Genomic DNA, 17,553 nt, shown 5'->3' with positions numbered 1-17,553 from the left:
GCTTGATCGACTGGACACCTTCGTTGTCTGTGAGCCTTGCAGTGAATGCAACGAATGATGCTTTTGACTGCAACCAGTATTCATACAAAAAAGGTGCATGCAATGCATCAATTGCACGGAGATATTTTTACTAAGAAAGATTTATAGTAGTCACAGTATTATTATTATTCTATTTCAACTATTCTTATGTCTTTCAGTTTTTTTTGTGGTTTACTAACAAATGTTGAATATAGATTAGATTAGCCCAATCTAAGACTGCTTCAGCAATACCATTTCCTTCCGTGTATGCTTCGATACTTGGGCGTAATTGTTCGAAGTTAAAGATCGTCTAGTGCGCACCCAGGCGGTCAGGTATTGGGGTAGGTTCGAGCTTGCTTGCAACGCGATTGCTTATGAAATCAACAAGTTTCAGTTTACTGTTGTGTTCGTTCGAGAAGTTTGAATTTTCAGTACTTATAGCATTTGTTTTTTTTTACTTGATCGCTTGCGTGGTAATAACAGCATGACCCGTTTTTGATGCACAGAGCCATAATGACGCTACCACACTTTGATTGACAAGTTGTCATTCGTCGTATATCAAAGCTTGGTATTTGCTAATTAGGCATTAGGAAGTACTATCCACACTGCTTCAAAAACAACATAATTTACATAAACACCCATAAACTTCGATTTATTTGACATTTATCATCGATCGTTTATCATTTGTGATCGATTTTCATTTGTCAATATCTTTGAGCTTCCGTGTGGAACATCCCGTAACTGTGGAAATGCCACTGACAGCATCCAGCTTTTTCACGTTCGCTTTTCTCATATACTTTTGTTTTCATTCTCCATTCACGCAACCTAAATGGCACTGGGATTACATATCGGGTAGTAGTTAGTAGTCGTGCAGAGTTAAATGCATTGCATTGCATGCGTTCACTCAAACTAGTTTTGCTTCCTCATCCTACAATAATCCAGCGAATTTCCTACATGATTAAAAGCTTTATTGGCTATATCTGCCAATGAAAATGATTTCAATGATTTCATATAACACTATATACTATTATGTCCAAAAAGTAGCGATCAAGTTCTTGCGAACTATTATATATCGTTTTGGGTGAAGGGAAACATGAGATAAGGCCAGGGATGAATGTTTGTGAATTGGACTATTTAAAAGGAAGTTTTTCAATGAAGGGTGGAATGTATGTATGTATGTATGTATGTATGGGGGGGAATCCACCATCAGTTTAAGGTCCTACCAGTGTATGTGGGTAGACTTACAGTAGATCCAAATTTGATTGTCAAATGAATTTCACACTAAAGCTGTTCTAGAAGGACCAAAAGGGATTGGGCGGACCCACAAGCAGAGACACTTGTACGCATTCCGGGATTATAAGAATTTCCTTCCAGCATTAGGATCCTTCCATGTAACAATCAATCTCGCTGCACCAGCTTTAACCCACGTGATGGCTTGTTTGTTCGAAGAGTGCAACATAAATATTGTTTCAGACTTTCAGGAGTTTCCTCCTAGTGATTCCGGTTGACTCCTCACTCCCTCCTCCAGTCTTCCTCATATGATTCTTCTGTATTTATGAATTTATCATATAATGCATATAATTCCTTGCTGTTTCTCTTTTAAGCTTTAAATGCTCGATCAGAGCGCAAGAATATGCGCGAATTGTTCCCGTGAGATTGAAGGTCGAAGTCTTTGGTAATTTCCGACCGACAGCATGTGCAACACACTCATGCGATCACGTAGTTAGGTTAATCAGGGGAATTGTTTGATTGTCAATATATTCTATCTCTCTGGTTCCATGGAAACCACAATCAGGGTTGGTTCGATCACTTTGACTCAATTTTGATTCATTTGACAGTACCGTTTCAGCCGAGCCAAATATGACAATGTTATATATGAGATATTTGTAGAACTAGTTATAATCTACAATTTTTCTGAACAAAGTTTTGCTGTATCGTTTGTAGTTACGGTGCTACAACGCTAGTAACTCATCAGTGACTAAATAAACGTTCATTTAGTCACTAATAAGATACTAGCATGCAAAAGATACAGCAAAACTTTATTCAGCAAAATTATAGATAATTGCCTGTTCTATAAATGTCTCTTATGTAACTTTGTCATATTTGGCCCCGTTAAGACGGTACTATCAAATGAATCAAAATTGAGACAAAGTGATCGAACCATCCCTGACCACAATACAACTTTCTATACAACTTTCAAGCTAAATTTTGCATTACATTCTACTTTCAGACCCCTGCATCTACATCATGCGCTACGCCAACAAGCTCGAGTTCGGCGAGCGGACCCACGAGGTATCGATGACGGCGCAGCGCCTGGTTCAGCGCATGAAGAAGGACTCTATCCACTCGGGTCGACGACCGTCCGGTTTGTGCGGGGCCGCTTTGCTGCTGGCAGCACGTATGCACGAGTATAGCCGTACTCCAAACGACATCGTGCGAATTGTAAAAATTCATGAATCAACCTTACGCAAACGTTTGGTTGAATTTGGCGAAACACCGAGCAGCGCCCTTACGCTTGACGAGTTTATGTCGGTTGATTTGGAAGCCGAACAGGATCCGCCCGCATTTAAGGCCGCTAGAAAGAAAGACAAGGAACGCCTGCAGAAGCTGGGGGAATCGACAACGGAGTTCAATCAGCTGCAGGCGGAAATCGATGCCGCTTTGGACCGTGACTTGCATAAAACTATGAGTCGCAAGCGGAAATTTAAGGGGGAAGATTTTGGGGTGGATGAACTACGAGAAACGGATCAATTCATTAAAGAATCTACGCTGGACGTCATTAATCAGTGTTTGGAAGAGGGTTCAGATGAGACTAGGCTGAACGATAACGGGCGCAGAAAAGCCACCGTTCCAGAAGGTATGAAACCCGACTTGATGGCTATGTGTTCTAACCCGGTGGAGGAACGAAAGGAAGCTAGTAAGCAAGAGCCTAGAGATGATGACGGAGATCTGATATTGGATGGTCTAGACGATGAAGAAATTGATGGATACATCATGACTGAAGAAGAAGCCACATACAAAGACATGATGTGGAATCGATTACATGCAGAATATCTCAAGGAAATGAAGGAAAAGGAAGAACGTTTGGCCAAAGAACGTGAGGAAGGTAAGCCAGAAAAGAAGAAACGTAAGAACCACCGCAAAAAAACTATTGGACCGTCCAATTCAGCGGGGGAAGCTATCGAAAAAATGCTTCAGGAAAAGAAAATCTCAAGCAAAATAAATTATGACATTCTGAAAACGCTTACCGATAGTGCAAGTACCAGTGAGCAACAATCGGAAGTGCTAACAAAACAAGAAACTAGCGACATCGACATTCTCTCTCGGACTCGCATTAAACCGGAAACGGCACTGTCGCGAAGTGCTAAGCCTGCCGTTAATCTAACTGTTGGTGGTCGCAGAAAAGCGCCTGTCACTGCGACTTTGCCGGTCGTCAGCAGTGAGGCAGAAGAGTCTTCGATAGTTGTTGAGGATCAACCGCCGACGCCGAAGGTTGAACAAGGTTTGCGTCTAGTTTCCCTTTACCGTACTGAGATTTATGCTAAACTTTTCTGTTTTTTAGATGAATTGATGATCGATGATTATGATGAGGAACTCGAGCAGGAACCCGAACCCGAACCGGAGCACAAATCGTTGGCTGATATGTTGAATATGGGTGAAGATGATGATTACTATGGATACGAGGAAGATTATTAGGTATTGCATTTTGTCTATTCTACCTATCTATTATATCAAATTTCGCATCAAAGATAAATCATTCAAGCTATTAGAATTTCTTAAATAAAAAGAAATACATGTTTATTAAAAAGAAGATTATATCGGCTCTATATTTGAAATTCTACATTGCCGTAAAATATCACAAAACAAATCGCTGAAAAATGTGCTTCCGAGAAAAAGAAAAAGATAGGGGAAAAACCCGATTTAATCCACCTAGTGGTGAAAGGAACCTTTGTTATACGGTCTTACTTGCTATTTGAGGTAGAAATCGACACGTCTTCGGAACATAATTCATCTATTGGTTATCGTTGCGTAGTGCGTTGATTTACATAAAATTTTTGAAAATTGAATAAGTTTACAAAATTTGAACAAAATAGAAACACTTTTAAATTTTGATAGATCCTTTGTTCATGAAATTTCCGAGTTAGGATAAGTAAGTTGTTATTAACCTGAGTAAGTGCAAATAAAAGTAAGTTGTAAGTGGAAATCTTATCCTTTAGCATACACGTTGTCTAGTAAAGGTCTAGTTTATAGGTTTTTGAACTATGCATAGTTTCCTGTAACGCCATTCTATTTGACTCACATCAATAGAGTTTTCTTGAATAATTTTCATCAACTTTTATTAACTCACGCTGTTATATTTTATACAACACGTGTAGGTTTTTCAACGCCATATTGTTATAAAATTACAAATCGTTGTTTAACTAACGTATATTCTTCAACAAACTTATTGTGAGCAAAATATCATAATTATTCAACGCATTAATAATTTAAATTGTTGGGAAAATGTATGCAGCAAATCTATCAGCAAATGTAAAATGTTTAAAATGTATCCGTCTGCTGGTAGTCGAGTAATGCGGAGTCAAAATTAGGGTATTTTTTATAATCAAAGTTCCACAGATCCTAAACAAGCAAACATAGAGGTATAGTATTTTCAGCAAAGTTGTGTATTTTTACTATTTGTATAATTTTGTAGTACATGAAAAAGTCATACAATAATTACAAAAAGAGCAAAAATAGAAAAACTGATTTTACAAATACATATACAATAAATAAGATATTTCTATCTTCGCTGCAGAGATAGATGGTTACTGTCTTTAGCAAAATTTCTTGAAATAATATGTTCTATAACTTTGCAGAACACATCAATGTGTTATATTGACACTGAAGAAAAATATTTTTTTTATTTCACTTTTAGGGGGATTAATCAAAATTTAAAATCCACCAGACGATCGAGCTTTTAATTTCAAGAAACTCTTCCAAAGGTTCGATAAAACCAAAAACCACTAAAACTGAACTGAACTGAACACTAGAACCAAGTTTTCCCAGTCAAAACTCTAGTGCACACGTTTTCTTTGGTTTGGGGCTATTGTGCGCGCGAGTAACTGTGTTACAAAAGTTGGCGCGAGTGTTCGAGGGGTAATATCTTTTAACCGGTAAAACCAATACTTATGAAATTTTGCATATATATTCGTAGTGTCAAAACCTCTCGTTTGATATTAAAATAATTCAAATTAGGTAAATTATCTTGGTTAAAATCATTATAAATTATTGTTAATATTGGTGTGGTGTATACGGTTGCTCATAACTTTCAAATTAAACGTCCAATCAAAAAACCATTCAATAGTGATCTATTAGGATATATTATCTTTCAAATGAGACTAATAGCGCATAAATCGGTTTGGCCATCTCTACGAAACAGGCGATAATTATTACCTTGTCAAAACAGGTTTTTTAAGCATAACTTTTAAACTACTTGTTTGTTTTCAATTAAAAATTCCTGAACAATTTAGTTTTAATAAGGGCTTTCATTTGGTACTAAGATCGTTGAAATCGGTCATGTAGTTCCGAAGAAACCCGTGTCACGTATTTTTTACATTTTTGCTTATAACTTTTAAACGAAACGTCGTATCACGAAACAACTCAATAGTGATCTACTAGACAATAACACCTTTCAAACAAAAGTAATAGCGAACGATTCGGTTCAGCCATCTCTGAGAAACAGGCGATAGAAAAAATCATTACATACATACACACACACACACACACAGACATTGCTCAAATCGTCGCACCCTATCGATTGGTATATGTGACTTGGCCCTCCGGGCCTCGGATCAATTTCGTGTTTTTCGACCAATTTTTAAACCTTTGTTATAGTATAACAAAGGTAAAAAGGTTTTAACAACTACGCTAACGCAGCAACAGCACACGACAAGACAAGACGGTCGCCGAAGCCATCAAAGAGAATCGTCACCCAAAGAAGATGAACCCTAAGGTCTGCATTGCCAAGGAGCTGAAAGGAAAACCAGTATACTACGTAAAGGCAGACAAAGGAAACAAGGTCGTCATAATGGACAAGGGGGATTACGATTAACAGATGCTGGAGAATATAAACATTCCATTTTTAGGTCAAAGAATCGATCCCCTATTCGAAATAGTAAAACGAGTTAATCGTACAATAAAAGAATGTCAATCTGCACTAGGAGACTGCTTTGGAAACAGGAAAAAGTATAACCCTAAGTACACAAAGCAGGAACCGAAATGCGGGAAATAATCACGGCAAACGGATCACCCACGGAACAGATTACCAAGTGGTTGGTAACCGAGCTCCAAAAGATAATCGGTCCATCAGCAATACACGAGAATTCGTCGAGCACCCAAAAACATCGGGAGAGCTAACAGAAGACTACATACTGGTCTCTTTCGATGTTACGGCCTTATTCCATAGCGTCCCTGTTAAATAATCGATAAGCATCTTGTAACAACGCATGGAGGAAAAAGGTAGGAGAACTACTTTACATTCAGGGGTAATTACTACAAACAGTTGAAAGGTGCACCAATGGGCAATCCACTACCACCGTTCCTGTGCGAATTGTTTATGGGTAACCTTGAAAGTAACTTTTTTTACAGTATGGATTTATGTACTTCTGAGCGACCATGGATTTATTTCCATATGCTTCCTAGCACATTGTCCTTGCAAATATTTTTCAAAGCATTGGAGTCACTTGGATCGAAATTTCGGAATCGTTAATATGTACTTCTCCACCAAGCTTCTTGAAGTGTCACTATACAATCAACCACTCTTTTTCGATCGGCCGTCCGGAGTTGTGGATAGATAGATTCCTTAGGCACGTAAATTATCCTATTTTGTTTTATGCCAAGCAATTGTAGGTATCTTTAGCGTAATGGTAACTGACTAAATTTAATCAGAACAACAGTTGCACTGCGTGTTGCTTGAGGAAAGACAACAGACGCTTTTTAAGACATTCTTGTCGATGAATCTCTACATTTACTGTACCTGTTGTTACGAATGTTTGAAATATTAACCCGCATAAACATATTGCATGCCAGACAAGTTGTTTTTCAGGAAATTTGTTTTGTTTTCTTTCTGTTTCAGATGTTTAGGGGCATTTTTCCAACTAGCTGCAGGGTGAAACTTCTGTCCTGCAAGATACTTTTTTTATTAGAATGGTTTTAACCCAGAGGATCATTCTCCATGCAAGATACTTAAAATTTTTGAAGCAACACGTTTCGTAATCCAGGAGAATATTTTTTAAGAAGTTGTCGGGAGAGTTTCCTGCAGCATGTTTTTACTGGCTTCCGATTTGTATTACTTACTTACTTCTACAAGTAGAGAGCCAGGATGGCTCTTGCGCTAGCGAGAATTCCTCTCCACTGTACTAGGTCCTGCGTTACTCGTCGCCAATTCGTTAAGCGTTTCGACACATGCAAGTCGGCTTCAACCTGGTCGAGTTGTCTAACACGTTGAATCCCTCTTGTCCTGATGCCGGTGGGGTTGTTGAAGAGATCAGATCTCACTCACAGTCGTCCGGCATCCTTGCGACATGGCTGGTCCACCGTAGTCTTCCAACTTTCGCCAGGTGTAGGTGTAGGTGAGAATCTTTCCTAATAGTGCCTATAACTCGTGGTATTATATACACCTGCACGACTCTTCGCTAACCATTTGTAATTCGTCAAAAATAGTCCGCAACACCTTTCGTTCAAATACGGCTAGTGCATGTATGTTTTCTGTTGGCAAAGTTACAGTCTCATGTCCATAGAAGACTATTGGTCTGGTTAGCGTTTTGTTCATCGTCAGTTTTGTGCGACGCCGTATGTTCCTTGATCTCAACTCAACTTCCAGCTTGAATGCGTCGTTGAATCTCCTTACTCGTATTATTGTCGGCGGTAACCAGAGATTCTAAATATACGAACTTATCAACCACTTCTAGTTCCTCGCCGTCAATAGTCACTGTCCGTGGGAGGCAAAAGTTGTTTTCTCTCGAGCTTCTTCCTACCATATATTTGGTTTTTGGCGCGTTGATTTGTAACCCAATCCTCATAGTCTCAATTTTCAGTCTGGCGCAGAATCGCTTCGCCGTCCAAAGGTTTCTAGTAGTGATGTCGAGGTCATCTGCGAAGGCTGGGGGTTGACTACTCTTGCTGAAGATCGTTTCTCTCGTTTCGATGTCCGCTCGCCGGATCACACTACAGAGACTATAGGTTACAGAGGCGACGAGGCACTCAAAATCCGCTAAATTTTGAATTAAAACTGAGAGTTACCTTTGTTTGTGATGGTACTCTCCGTTTTGATTCAAAATTTAGCGGCCTTTAAGTGCCTCGTCGCCTCTGTAACCTATAGTCTCTGTAGATCACACCTACAATACTAATGTTGAATAACAAACTTGACATTCCAGCCGTTTGCCATTACCCTCTGCATGATTTAAAAGGAAAATTTGATCCGTAGTTGAACGAGTCCCAATAAACCCCGCCTGATACTGCTCTGCGAATTCTTTTGCTATTGGAGATAGCCGACGTAACAATATCTGGGAGAGTACCCGTGAGAGTAATGCCGTGATAATTTGCAATCGAGCTGATCGCCCTTTTTATAGTTGTGACAAATTGCACCTTCCATCTATTCCTCCGGTAGCTTCTCTTCCTATCAAATTTTTGAACTTTTCCAATTAAGGGGACATGAACGACCAAAAATTTTGAAAAAATCTTAATTTTTTATTTCAGATTTTGATTCTGCAGTTTTTTTTTGCTTATTTTGATACTAAATTTGTAATGATCCGACCACGGGAAGTGACCGAAAAACGATCATACACATAAGCATTCTAGTGCCCTTCGGCGGAATAAAACGCCGCTCCTGGAAAACCACGATTTTCAAACTTTATGTACCTTTTTCTCAGAAACTACACAAAGTGTTGGAATAATTTTTTTTTGTTTTGTTGGTGGTAGCTTGGCAAAGACTTTTATCACTTTTGAGTTTCGTAAACAACACAGCTTGAGAAAAACAAAAAAGAAGAAAAATAGATGCCTGAAAAAATAAAATTTTGTCTTTTTCTTTTTTCTCAAGCTGTGTTTTGTTTACGAAACTCAAAAGTTCCGGAGTGATTCGCGATGAGGGCGCAAATAACAAAGTGTGAACAATGAGAAATATCACTGTGAAATTTGCCAGTACATTTTCAGGTCATAATTTAAATAAAAGTTACAAAAATCAAGTTTAAAGACATAAATTGGTGTAGAACAAATCAATCTTATAAATTCACAATAATACTGCATAAAATTTGTGCATTCAAGCTCAAAATCTAAGTTTTATAGTTGAACCCCGTGGAATGAGCCTCAAAGCATTTTGACAATGAGATTCGCCCAGCCCTGTTTCGCCTTGTTTTGATTTTTTATTTAGTTTCGCCTGTTTACAATGCGCCTGTGTTTTGAAAACAACGCAGTTTCGCTCTTTATTATCGCCTGTTTACAAAACGATTTGCAAATAAGCCTGTCACTTCATAACAATGCGAGGGGCTAAACTGCAAACTGTCTTTTGTTTTGATTAAATACTTCTATCGCCCATTACTAAAAACTTGTTTTAAATAATTCTAACGATTAAAACAGAAGAAAGGATTCTTGCCAAGGATATTATCAGTCTTTTTAAGGCTGATGGTGTGATAAAACGATTTGTTTACAATTTGTTAGCTGAGCCCCAATCGCGAATCACTCCGGAGTTATAAAAGTCTTTGCCAAGCTACTACCAACTAAACAAAAAAAGTTTGTTCCAATACGTTGTGTAGTTTCTGAGAAAAAGGTACATAAAGTTTGAAAATCGTCGTTTTCCAGGAGCGGCGTTTTATTCCGCCGAAGTTGTTCCACACCGCACTAGAATGCTTATTTGTATGATCGTTTTTCGGCCACTTCCCGTGGTCGGATCATTACAAATTTAGTTTCAAAATAAGCAGAAAAGACTGCAGAATCAAAATCTGAAATAAAAAAATAATGATTTTTTCAAAATTTTTTGTCGTTCGTGTCCCCTTAAGTTCAATTGCTAATGGTTCATTTTTGTAGAGTTCTGCCAGAAGTCGAGTCTTGTCGGCGGCTCTATTGTTCTTCAGTTGACCGATTGCTCGCTGATCATGGAATGCATGTTGAGGAAAAGATGTTCCGCCTTGCAGTGGAATCACCGCCAGAGTTACCCCGTATATTGGAAAGTAAGTTTATAGCTGACAAGGCTATACCTTTTGCCAACACTCTGCATTTGCGCTATTTATCATTGCATGATTTTGGTAAACATAGGAGCAGCAAGCGACGAAGATGTGCCACCCCCATCGATAAGGGAAGTTAAAGAAGACATCCAGCGGCTGAAGAACAACAAAGCAGCGGGAAAGGATGGCATTTGAGCGGAACTTATTAAAATGGGCCCGGACAAGTTGGCCGGCTGTCTGCATCAATTGATTGTCATGATTTGGGATACGGAACGACTACCGGAGGAGTGGAAAGACCGGGTTATCTGCCCTATCTACAAGAAAGGTGATAAGCTGAATTGTGAGAACTACCGAGCCATCACTATCCTGAATGCCGCCTACAAAGTGCTGTCCCAAGTCCTCTTTCATCGACTATCGCCAATAGCCAATAGATTTGTAGGAAGTTACCAGGCCGGCTTCATGGAGGGTCGGTCTACAACAGACCAAATCTTCACCCTGCGGCAGATCCTCCAGAAGTGCCGCGAATTCCGAGTCCCCACGCACCACCTGTTCATCGATTTCAAAGCCGCATATGATAGCGTAAACCGACAAGAGCTATGGAAAATTTTGGACGAAAACGGCTTTCCGGGTAAGCTTACTAGACTAATCATGGCTACGATGGATGGGATCCAGTGCTGTGTGAGAATATCGGGTGGATTGTCGGACCCATTCGAATCTCGCAGGGGACTTCGACAAGGAGATGGTCTTTCCTGCCTGCTATTCAACATTGCGCTTGAAGGTGTTATAAGGCGAGCGGCGATCGAAATGCGGGGCACGATTTTCAATAAATCCAGTCAATTTATCTGCTTTGCTGACGACGTGGATGCTGTCGGCAGAACATTTGAGGCGGTGGAAGATCAGTACACCAGACTGAAACGCGAAGCAGAGAAGATTGGATTGCAGATAAATACGTCTAAAACGAAGTATATGCCGGCGGGCGGGACCGAGCGCGACAGGGCTCGCTTGGGCAGTACCGTGGTAATCGACGGGGATGAGTTCGAGGTAGTCGACGAGTTCGTATACCTTGGCTCGCTGGCAACAGAGGACAACAATACCAGCCGTGAGATTAAAAGACGTATTATCAGCGGAAGTCGGGCCTACTACGGACTCCACAAACACTTGCGGTCGAACAATTTGAGCCCCCGTACAAAGTGCACACTGTACAAAACGCTAATTAGACCGGTTGTCCTCTACGGGCACAAAACGTGGACATTGCTAGAAGAGGACCTACGAGCACTCGGAGTTTTCGAACGGCGGGTGCTAAGAACCATCTTTGGCGGAGTGCAAGAGAACGGTGTATAGAGGCGGAGAATGAACCACGAGCTCGCGCGTCTCTACGGCGAACCAAGTATTCAGAAAGTGGTTAACGCTGGACGGATACGTTGGGCAGGACATGTTGCTAGAATGCCGGACAACTATCCTGCAAAAATGGTTTTCGCATCAAATCCGGTAGGAACAAGACGAAGAGGGGCACAGCGAGCGAGGTGGCAAGACCAGGTGTAGCGAGATCTGGCGAGCACTGGGTGCCCGCGGAACTGGAGATCAGTTGCCATGGACCGAAACAGATGGAGAAATTATACTGCGCAGGCCTTGTCATAAGACGTTAGGCCTACTTTCCAATGCAGCTTCGAATAAACGGCAGAAAGTCGTGATTCTCTAAGTATTCCGTGATGTAACCATTCTTACTAATTGTACAGCGTATTATGAAAGCAGAATTTCTACGTTTATATAGACAAGTTGCTTGCTTTTAAGGAGGTACACAGTTAATCAGCAAAGGTCCGTCACTGGCGGAATTAAAAATTGTCGCCAAATATGATTAGCCTAAGAAAACAGGTTTTTCACGCCGGTTTCCGTGTACCTAAGTAAAGTGGTGTTATTCGATTGCGTGCTCTCATAAAACCGCTTGCATTTTTCAACAAATTACTCGCATTTTGCGCACCGTTCGACGTTGTTGTTGTTGGTTCCCTCGTAGGCTGGTTTTCTTCCCTCTGTAGTAAAATGCTAGTGGGCCGATGTTTGACAGCTTCGCTTTGTGGCAGCCTTTCGCTTTTTTCTCACCCATACTCACCCACCCACCCACTTCCTTTCATAAAAGCTGCTGAAATGATCACACACATTGATGAATGAATCGCCTCGTAGGTAGCGTAGTACGCAATTCGCTCATACAGTCAGAGTCAAGTCAGTTGCGTTCCGAGCACGGAAAGGTGAGTACGTATTTCTGCTGTGAGAGTTAGTGGTCGCGTTTTCAATTTGCCCTTTAGAATCATTCAGAAAGTTTCAGTAAGGATTATTCGCATAAATGTTGCTTCTGTTGGTAGCAAAAGCTGTTTTATGAGGAAACAAATAAGAGATTGTAGTCAAGAGTTTCCGTGCAGTAGCAAGTAATTTTGGCGAGATCGATTTCCGAAAAATTTATCGCGCAGTTAGTCGATTTTGAAGAAAAAGGTTGTTCCATATTGTGCAGTGTCGTTCTTTATGTTTGCTGGTGATATTCTAGGCCAAAATAGAATTCAGCATTGAGGCAAGCGTGAAAAAAGTATAAAAGAAAGCTTAGTTTTCGGGTGCATTTTACTCCTTGTTTCTAAAGTGAATAGTGAATTATTGCTGAACGATTTTCCGTTCTCTTTTGGCTTACATCGTGAGTTGGTGTAAGTGCCAACATCGCCGAAGAGGATAAAGGCTGCTGCAAGCGGTTGTCAGTTTTCGACTACCAACACCGAAGTGTTTCTGTTTTCATCCAGCGTGTGTGACGAGTGTTGTGACAGTTTGCCTCAGTGTGCGTTGGTGTTTTCCTGTCGCAGAAATAGCACCAGAGCCAAAGCCAGAGCCAGAGCATCTAGCAAGCAGGGGTCATAAAGGCGCAGTGGAATAAGCACAACCAAATCGCTCTCACAGATGTGGAAGGAAAATGTCGTCTTGTTTTGAAAAGTGATTCCAATTGTCTGCAGAGAAGAAAGTGTTCGAAATAAGATCGTGCATTTCCGGGAATACGTGAATTTGGTTTATTATATTTTTTTGTTCGTTTTGCATTTCGTTTGGCAGTCCGTGCGTGTGAATGAAAAGCTTAGCTCGCTGGGAAACAGATCCAATCAATCCGGTCGGTTTGATCTGTGCCGAGCAGGAACAGTCGCGAAGTCATACGTCAAAATCGCAAAAGTGGAAGGAGTTCTGATATCGATTTGTCGCGAGTGCAGTGCTGGTACTGGGCAACGGGGTAAGGTGTACCAGTTTTCAAAATTTCCCGTGTTTTGTACGCTGCCGAGTTCCGGTCCGGGAAGCCTGGAACTCAGATCCAACCCGAAACCATAGGATCGCTAGAAGAAAAAAACGTCGTCACTACGGAGACCAACGGAACGACGAACGTCGTCGACAGTATGGTGAAGCGGTAAGTGAACCTTTTTTTTGCCTATTCGAATTTGTTTATTGTGCGTGCGAATTGTGAATGTTCCCAAAAATGAGATCGATTTCTTCGTCAAACGTTGATCTCAACTATAGATAATTTATTTTCAATTAAAACATGAAGTTTAATTCATGATATTTGATATCGGTTAAAGAGGAGAAAAAATCAGACTAAAGCTTGGCTGCACGCAGCTATGATATTTGATATTCTCTCTCTTGTGGGTCTTGTTTGCTTTTGTTTTTTTTACACTTTACCGATTCCCATTGACAAACCGTAAGAGTTTATTCGTTTCAGGTTTTGATTTTTTTTTACTTTTTCAAATATACATATAAACAACATTAATAACTAACAAAGTTATTTGAGTCCGTGGTAATGAATGTGTATTTTATAATATGATACTTTACAAAATATTTTGTTAGTGCCAAAATACCGCAGCAGTGTCCTGGTGTAGCATTCAATATATATCAGCACGCTATCAAAGTTCCAATGACGCGGTAGTCATGTGCAGTGTTGTTTCCATAACATTGTGCCATTTGATAACAATCGCTAGAAAGCAGACGAGTTTCTTCTCATATTCTACATTGGTGCCAGATAAGTTTTTTTTATCCATTAATTATAGCACCTTCTACCTTCATTTTCCCTTCCAGTCACCTGGAACGCCCACGCGAACAGCGCATAGTGGGAAGCTCTTAGCAGTTTTTTTTATAGTGTGAACCATTACAAATATAGTATTGATTAGATTAGTTGATTGATCACGATATGTTATTCGCCGAAAAATTGCGAAAAACTTCTGGTCTCCCTGGCACTGTCCGCTCGCGGTTTGATTCTTTGTTGTCTGGTCGAATAATTGATTACTTCTTGTTTCTTGTCACTGTGGCTGGTCTGTCCAAATGGAATGAGATGGAGGAACTAGTGGTGCGTGTGTTTGTCTGTGTGGCGAGCCCACCAACTAATGCCATCAGCTTAGAAGTAAAGGTAGTGATCTCCGGTTTCGTCTGTTTTGGGACCCTTTTTCCGAGAAGATTTTTTTTGCGCTTTGTTCATTTTAGGCCTTGCTTGCTAGCGCTGGAATGTTTTTACGATTGAATATTGGCAATCGTAAACCTTTCCCTACTAAAGTTGTGCTGCGAAACTAGGCACAGAAGAGAAATCTAACGATGAAAAATGAAAATATGCTAAGATGGTTTTATGGCATGTGGTGTTGGCGATAAGTTTCTGTTGCCCAGAATACGAGCTCAGGTAGGGCGAAGCCAAATATAGAACCAAGCCATTATGCTTTGAGCCTTTCTAGGGAATATTGAAAATAATTTGAATATGGATTTTGGAATTGACTTGAAACCAAAAACCTTATTGCCACGAGTTTTACTACGTTGGCAAACGTTTAGAGACAATTTTTATCACTTTTCAGCTTTATAAACATAACGTGACTTCATAAAACGAAAAGTAAAACCTTGACAGCAGATACAATTTTTATTGATTCTTAGAAAAAGGTACAGGAAGCTAGAAAAACTCGCTACTGTGATGCAATGCTATGGTGTAGAATAGTGTTGTTCTTTTCCTACTAGATAATATTAATATGTATTGCATTTCGTACGTTCAATTTTTATAGACTTAACACTATAAGTTGAATATGTGATTTATCTTCTGCCACATGATGCTGTCTTTTTTATTTGTTACTAGGTGACCCGACAAACTTCGTATTGCCACAAATTAACCTGTGTGGTACATAAATCGTGAATCTCGGATGACCTTTGTCACAATCTCGAGTTTTGCAAGTTTCTGGGGAGTTCATGGATGTTTTAATATACAAATTTTCCTCCCAGTAAAGAAGAAAACAACTCCCCCCATTGCTTAGCCAGATAAAATAAAGCGGATAGCATTTAAATATTCACCATCATTACAAACCATTTCGCCGAATACCATTTTGCGGAACTCCAATTCTCGGTTGACCATAACGCGGAATATAGAGTTTCGTAGAATACCATTTCGCGAAAAACCTTACGCGGGATGTATGCCATTTTACGGAAAATCTTTTCGTAGAAAGTACCATTTCGCAGGGGTGACCCAACTGAAGAAAAGTAATAGAGGTCAGTAGATCTAGGAAAATAAATAAACCTAGATAGAGGTGATCTCTACGGGGGGCTGCCCCCCCGCAGTGGTTGGCGCTTCCGACGGCAGGTCGCCGGCAACACTCGCGGCCTGTGGCCGTCTCGCGCTGAATTATCTAATGTTACTATTGATAATTTTTGGTGGTCTTGTTATTGACTAATGTTTTATGAAAGACTCTAAAATTTCTCGCGTTCGATTAGTTTTTGAGTTACGCAAAAATTTCTGTTTTATTTGTATGATAGCCCTTATCCCCCTACCACAGGGGTGAGGGGTCTCAAACCATCATTAAAAAAATTCCTGCCTCCAAAACCCCCCACATGCTAAATTTTGTTCCATTTCCTTGATTAGTTCTCGAGTTATAAGGAAATTTGTTTTTCATTTGTATGGGAGCCCCCCCCCCCTCTTAGTGGGAGGACTCCGATCGGTTCAATAGTTTTCTATTCTATAAGGAACATAGAGCAGACAGAAATCCATTTTTATAGGTATAGATTTGTATGGGAGCCCCCCCCCCTCTTAGTAGGGGGAGGGGTCTTTTGCCATCGAGAGTACCTTCCGTAGCCCCAAAAACCCCTACATGCAAATTTTCACGCCGATCGGTTAAGTAGTTTTCGATTCTAAAAGGAACATAGGGACAGACAGACAGACAGACAGAAATCCACTTTTATAGGTATAGATTTTCAAAAATTGCTCCGTGTCGCTGACATAGCTATAAACATTCAGATTTTTTAGAATGGAGGAAATGACGTTTCGGTACACGATAGCAAGTGAGGCCTAAATTTTTAAAATTATACGTCATGGATCATTCCATGTGAACTGACCGAGAAAAAAGCTCAACTCAACTTGACCATCACAGGTTTGAACCAAATATTATCAGTTTGTTTGTTTTAGATCAAAAAGTGAAAATCTCAAATTTGGTACCGGTTGGACCTCTGTCGAATAATGAGAACACCCGTTGTTTTTTTAGATAAAATACCCATTGTCATCAAATTTTCTTTTGATATTAGGAAATATTTGGTTTAAAAGCAAACTCTTTTCCCTTTGAAAATTAATACAGCAGGATTTTGAATTTGGCAACAAATGCGTTTCGGCTGTGCTGCCAAAATCGAAGCCGTGCCAGTATCGAGACCCTTTTTTGATATGGAAAACTTGAATGTAAGTGCGTTAGAAATTGACTAAATGTTATTATTCAACGATTGCAACCTTTTTATGTTTACAAAATCCGCCAATAGCTATCTGTGCAGTGCAAGTAAGCTTTTGGCGACCTGCGGTAAGACGTAGTCCTACGGCAATAAAAATATTATTGTTCGAAACATTCTATAACCACAAGCTTGTTTTTCATTAACACACTTAGGCCAATATTTTTTCGTCATTTAAAGTATGTATGCGGAAGCTGACTGATGTTTAAGCAAATTTTTGGAAGTAAAGTATTTTGTGTTGCCAAAAACGAATACTTTAGTTGCCAAAATCGAGGCATGCCAAAATCGAAATCCCACTGTGTAGTATTTTTTCTCTTAATGGACTCAATTTTATCTGAAAACTCCAACCTTCAAAAATGTTATGTCTTGTCTGCTTCCCTATTTCTGAGCTGCATCCGTTAAGGCTGAAAAATTGATTCACAATAGCTAGTATGCATGTGTTGTCTGTGTTTGGGAATGAACTTGAAAGGATTTTCAAACAAACTTCTAGATAACTTTAAGTAAACCTTCCAGAAAATCTTAACGAAAATAATTTCAATAACAACTTACTCTAAAAAAGAGCAAAAAACTAATCAATCAAACTGTTAAGAAAATT

At 39.8% G+C, this 17,553-nt stretch overlaps 2 protein-coding genes across 3 annotated transcripts in view; both read left to right on the top strand.

Annotated features, from left to right (window-relative positions):
- The window catches only part of LOC128732958 (transcription factor IIIB 90 kDa subunit), a 33,782-nt gene extending 30,006 nt beyond the window's left edge, over window positions 1-3,776 (top strand). The window contains exons 3-4 of the mRNA XM_053826445.1: window positions 2,249-3,520; window positions 3,581-3,776. Of these exons, the coding sequence (XP_053682420.1) occupies window positions 2,249-3,520; window positions 3,581-3,714 (1,406 nt within the window). The 3' untranslated portion in view covers window positions 3,715-3,776. The remainder of the gene's footprint in view (window positions 1-2,248; window positions 3,521-3,580) is intronic.
- An 8,685-nt stretch (window positions 3,777-12,461) lies between these two features.
- The window catches only part of LOC128733617 (protein pellino), an 80,711-nt gene continuing 75,619 nt past the window's right edge, over window positions 12,462-17,553 (top strand). For both annotated transcript variants that reach the window (XR_008411940.1, XM_053827342.1), the window contains exon 1: window positions 12,462-13,638. Coding sequence is in view for 1 of the 2 variants with exons in the window: in XM_053827342.1 (XP_053683317.1) it covers window positions 13,628-13,638 (11 nt within the window). In the remaining variant the exon portion in view is untranslated. The remainder of the gene's footprint in view (window positions 13,639-17,553) is intronic.

The sequence above is a fragment of the Sabethes cyaneus genome, chromosome 1 (assembly GCF_943734655.1).
Source record: "Sabethes cyaneus chromosome 1, idSabCyanKW18_F2, whole genome shotgun sequence".
Lineage (NCBI taxonomy): Eukaryota > Metazoa > Arthropoda > Insecta > Diptera > Culicidae > Sabethes > Sabethes cyaneus.
The sequence above is the reverse complement of the archived record's forward strand: the minus strand, read 5'-3'. Positions and strand labels throughout refer to the sequence as shown.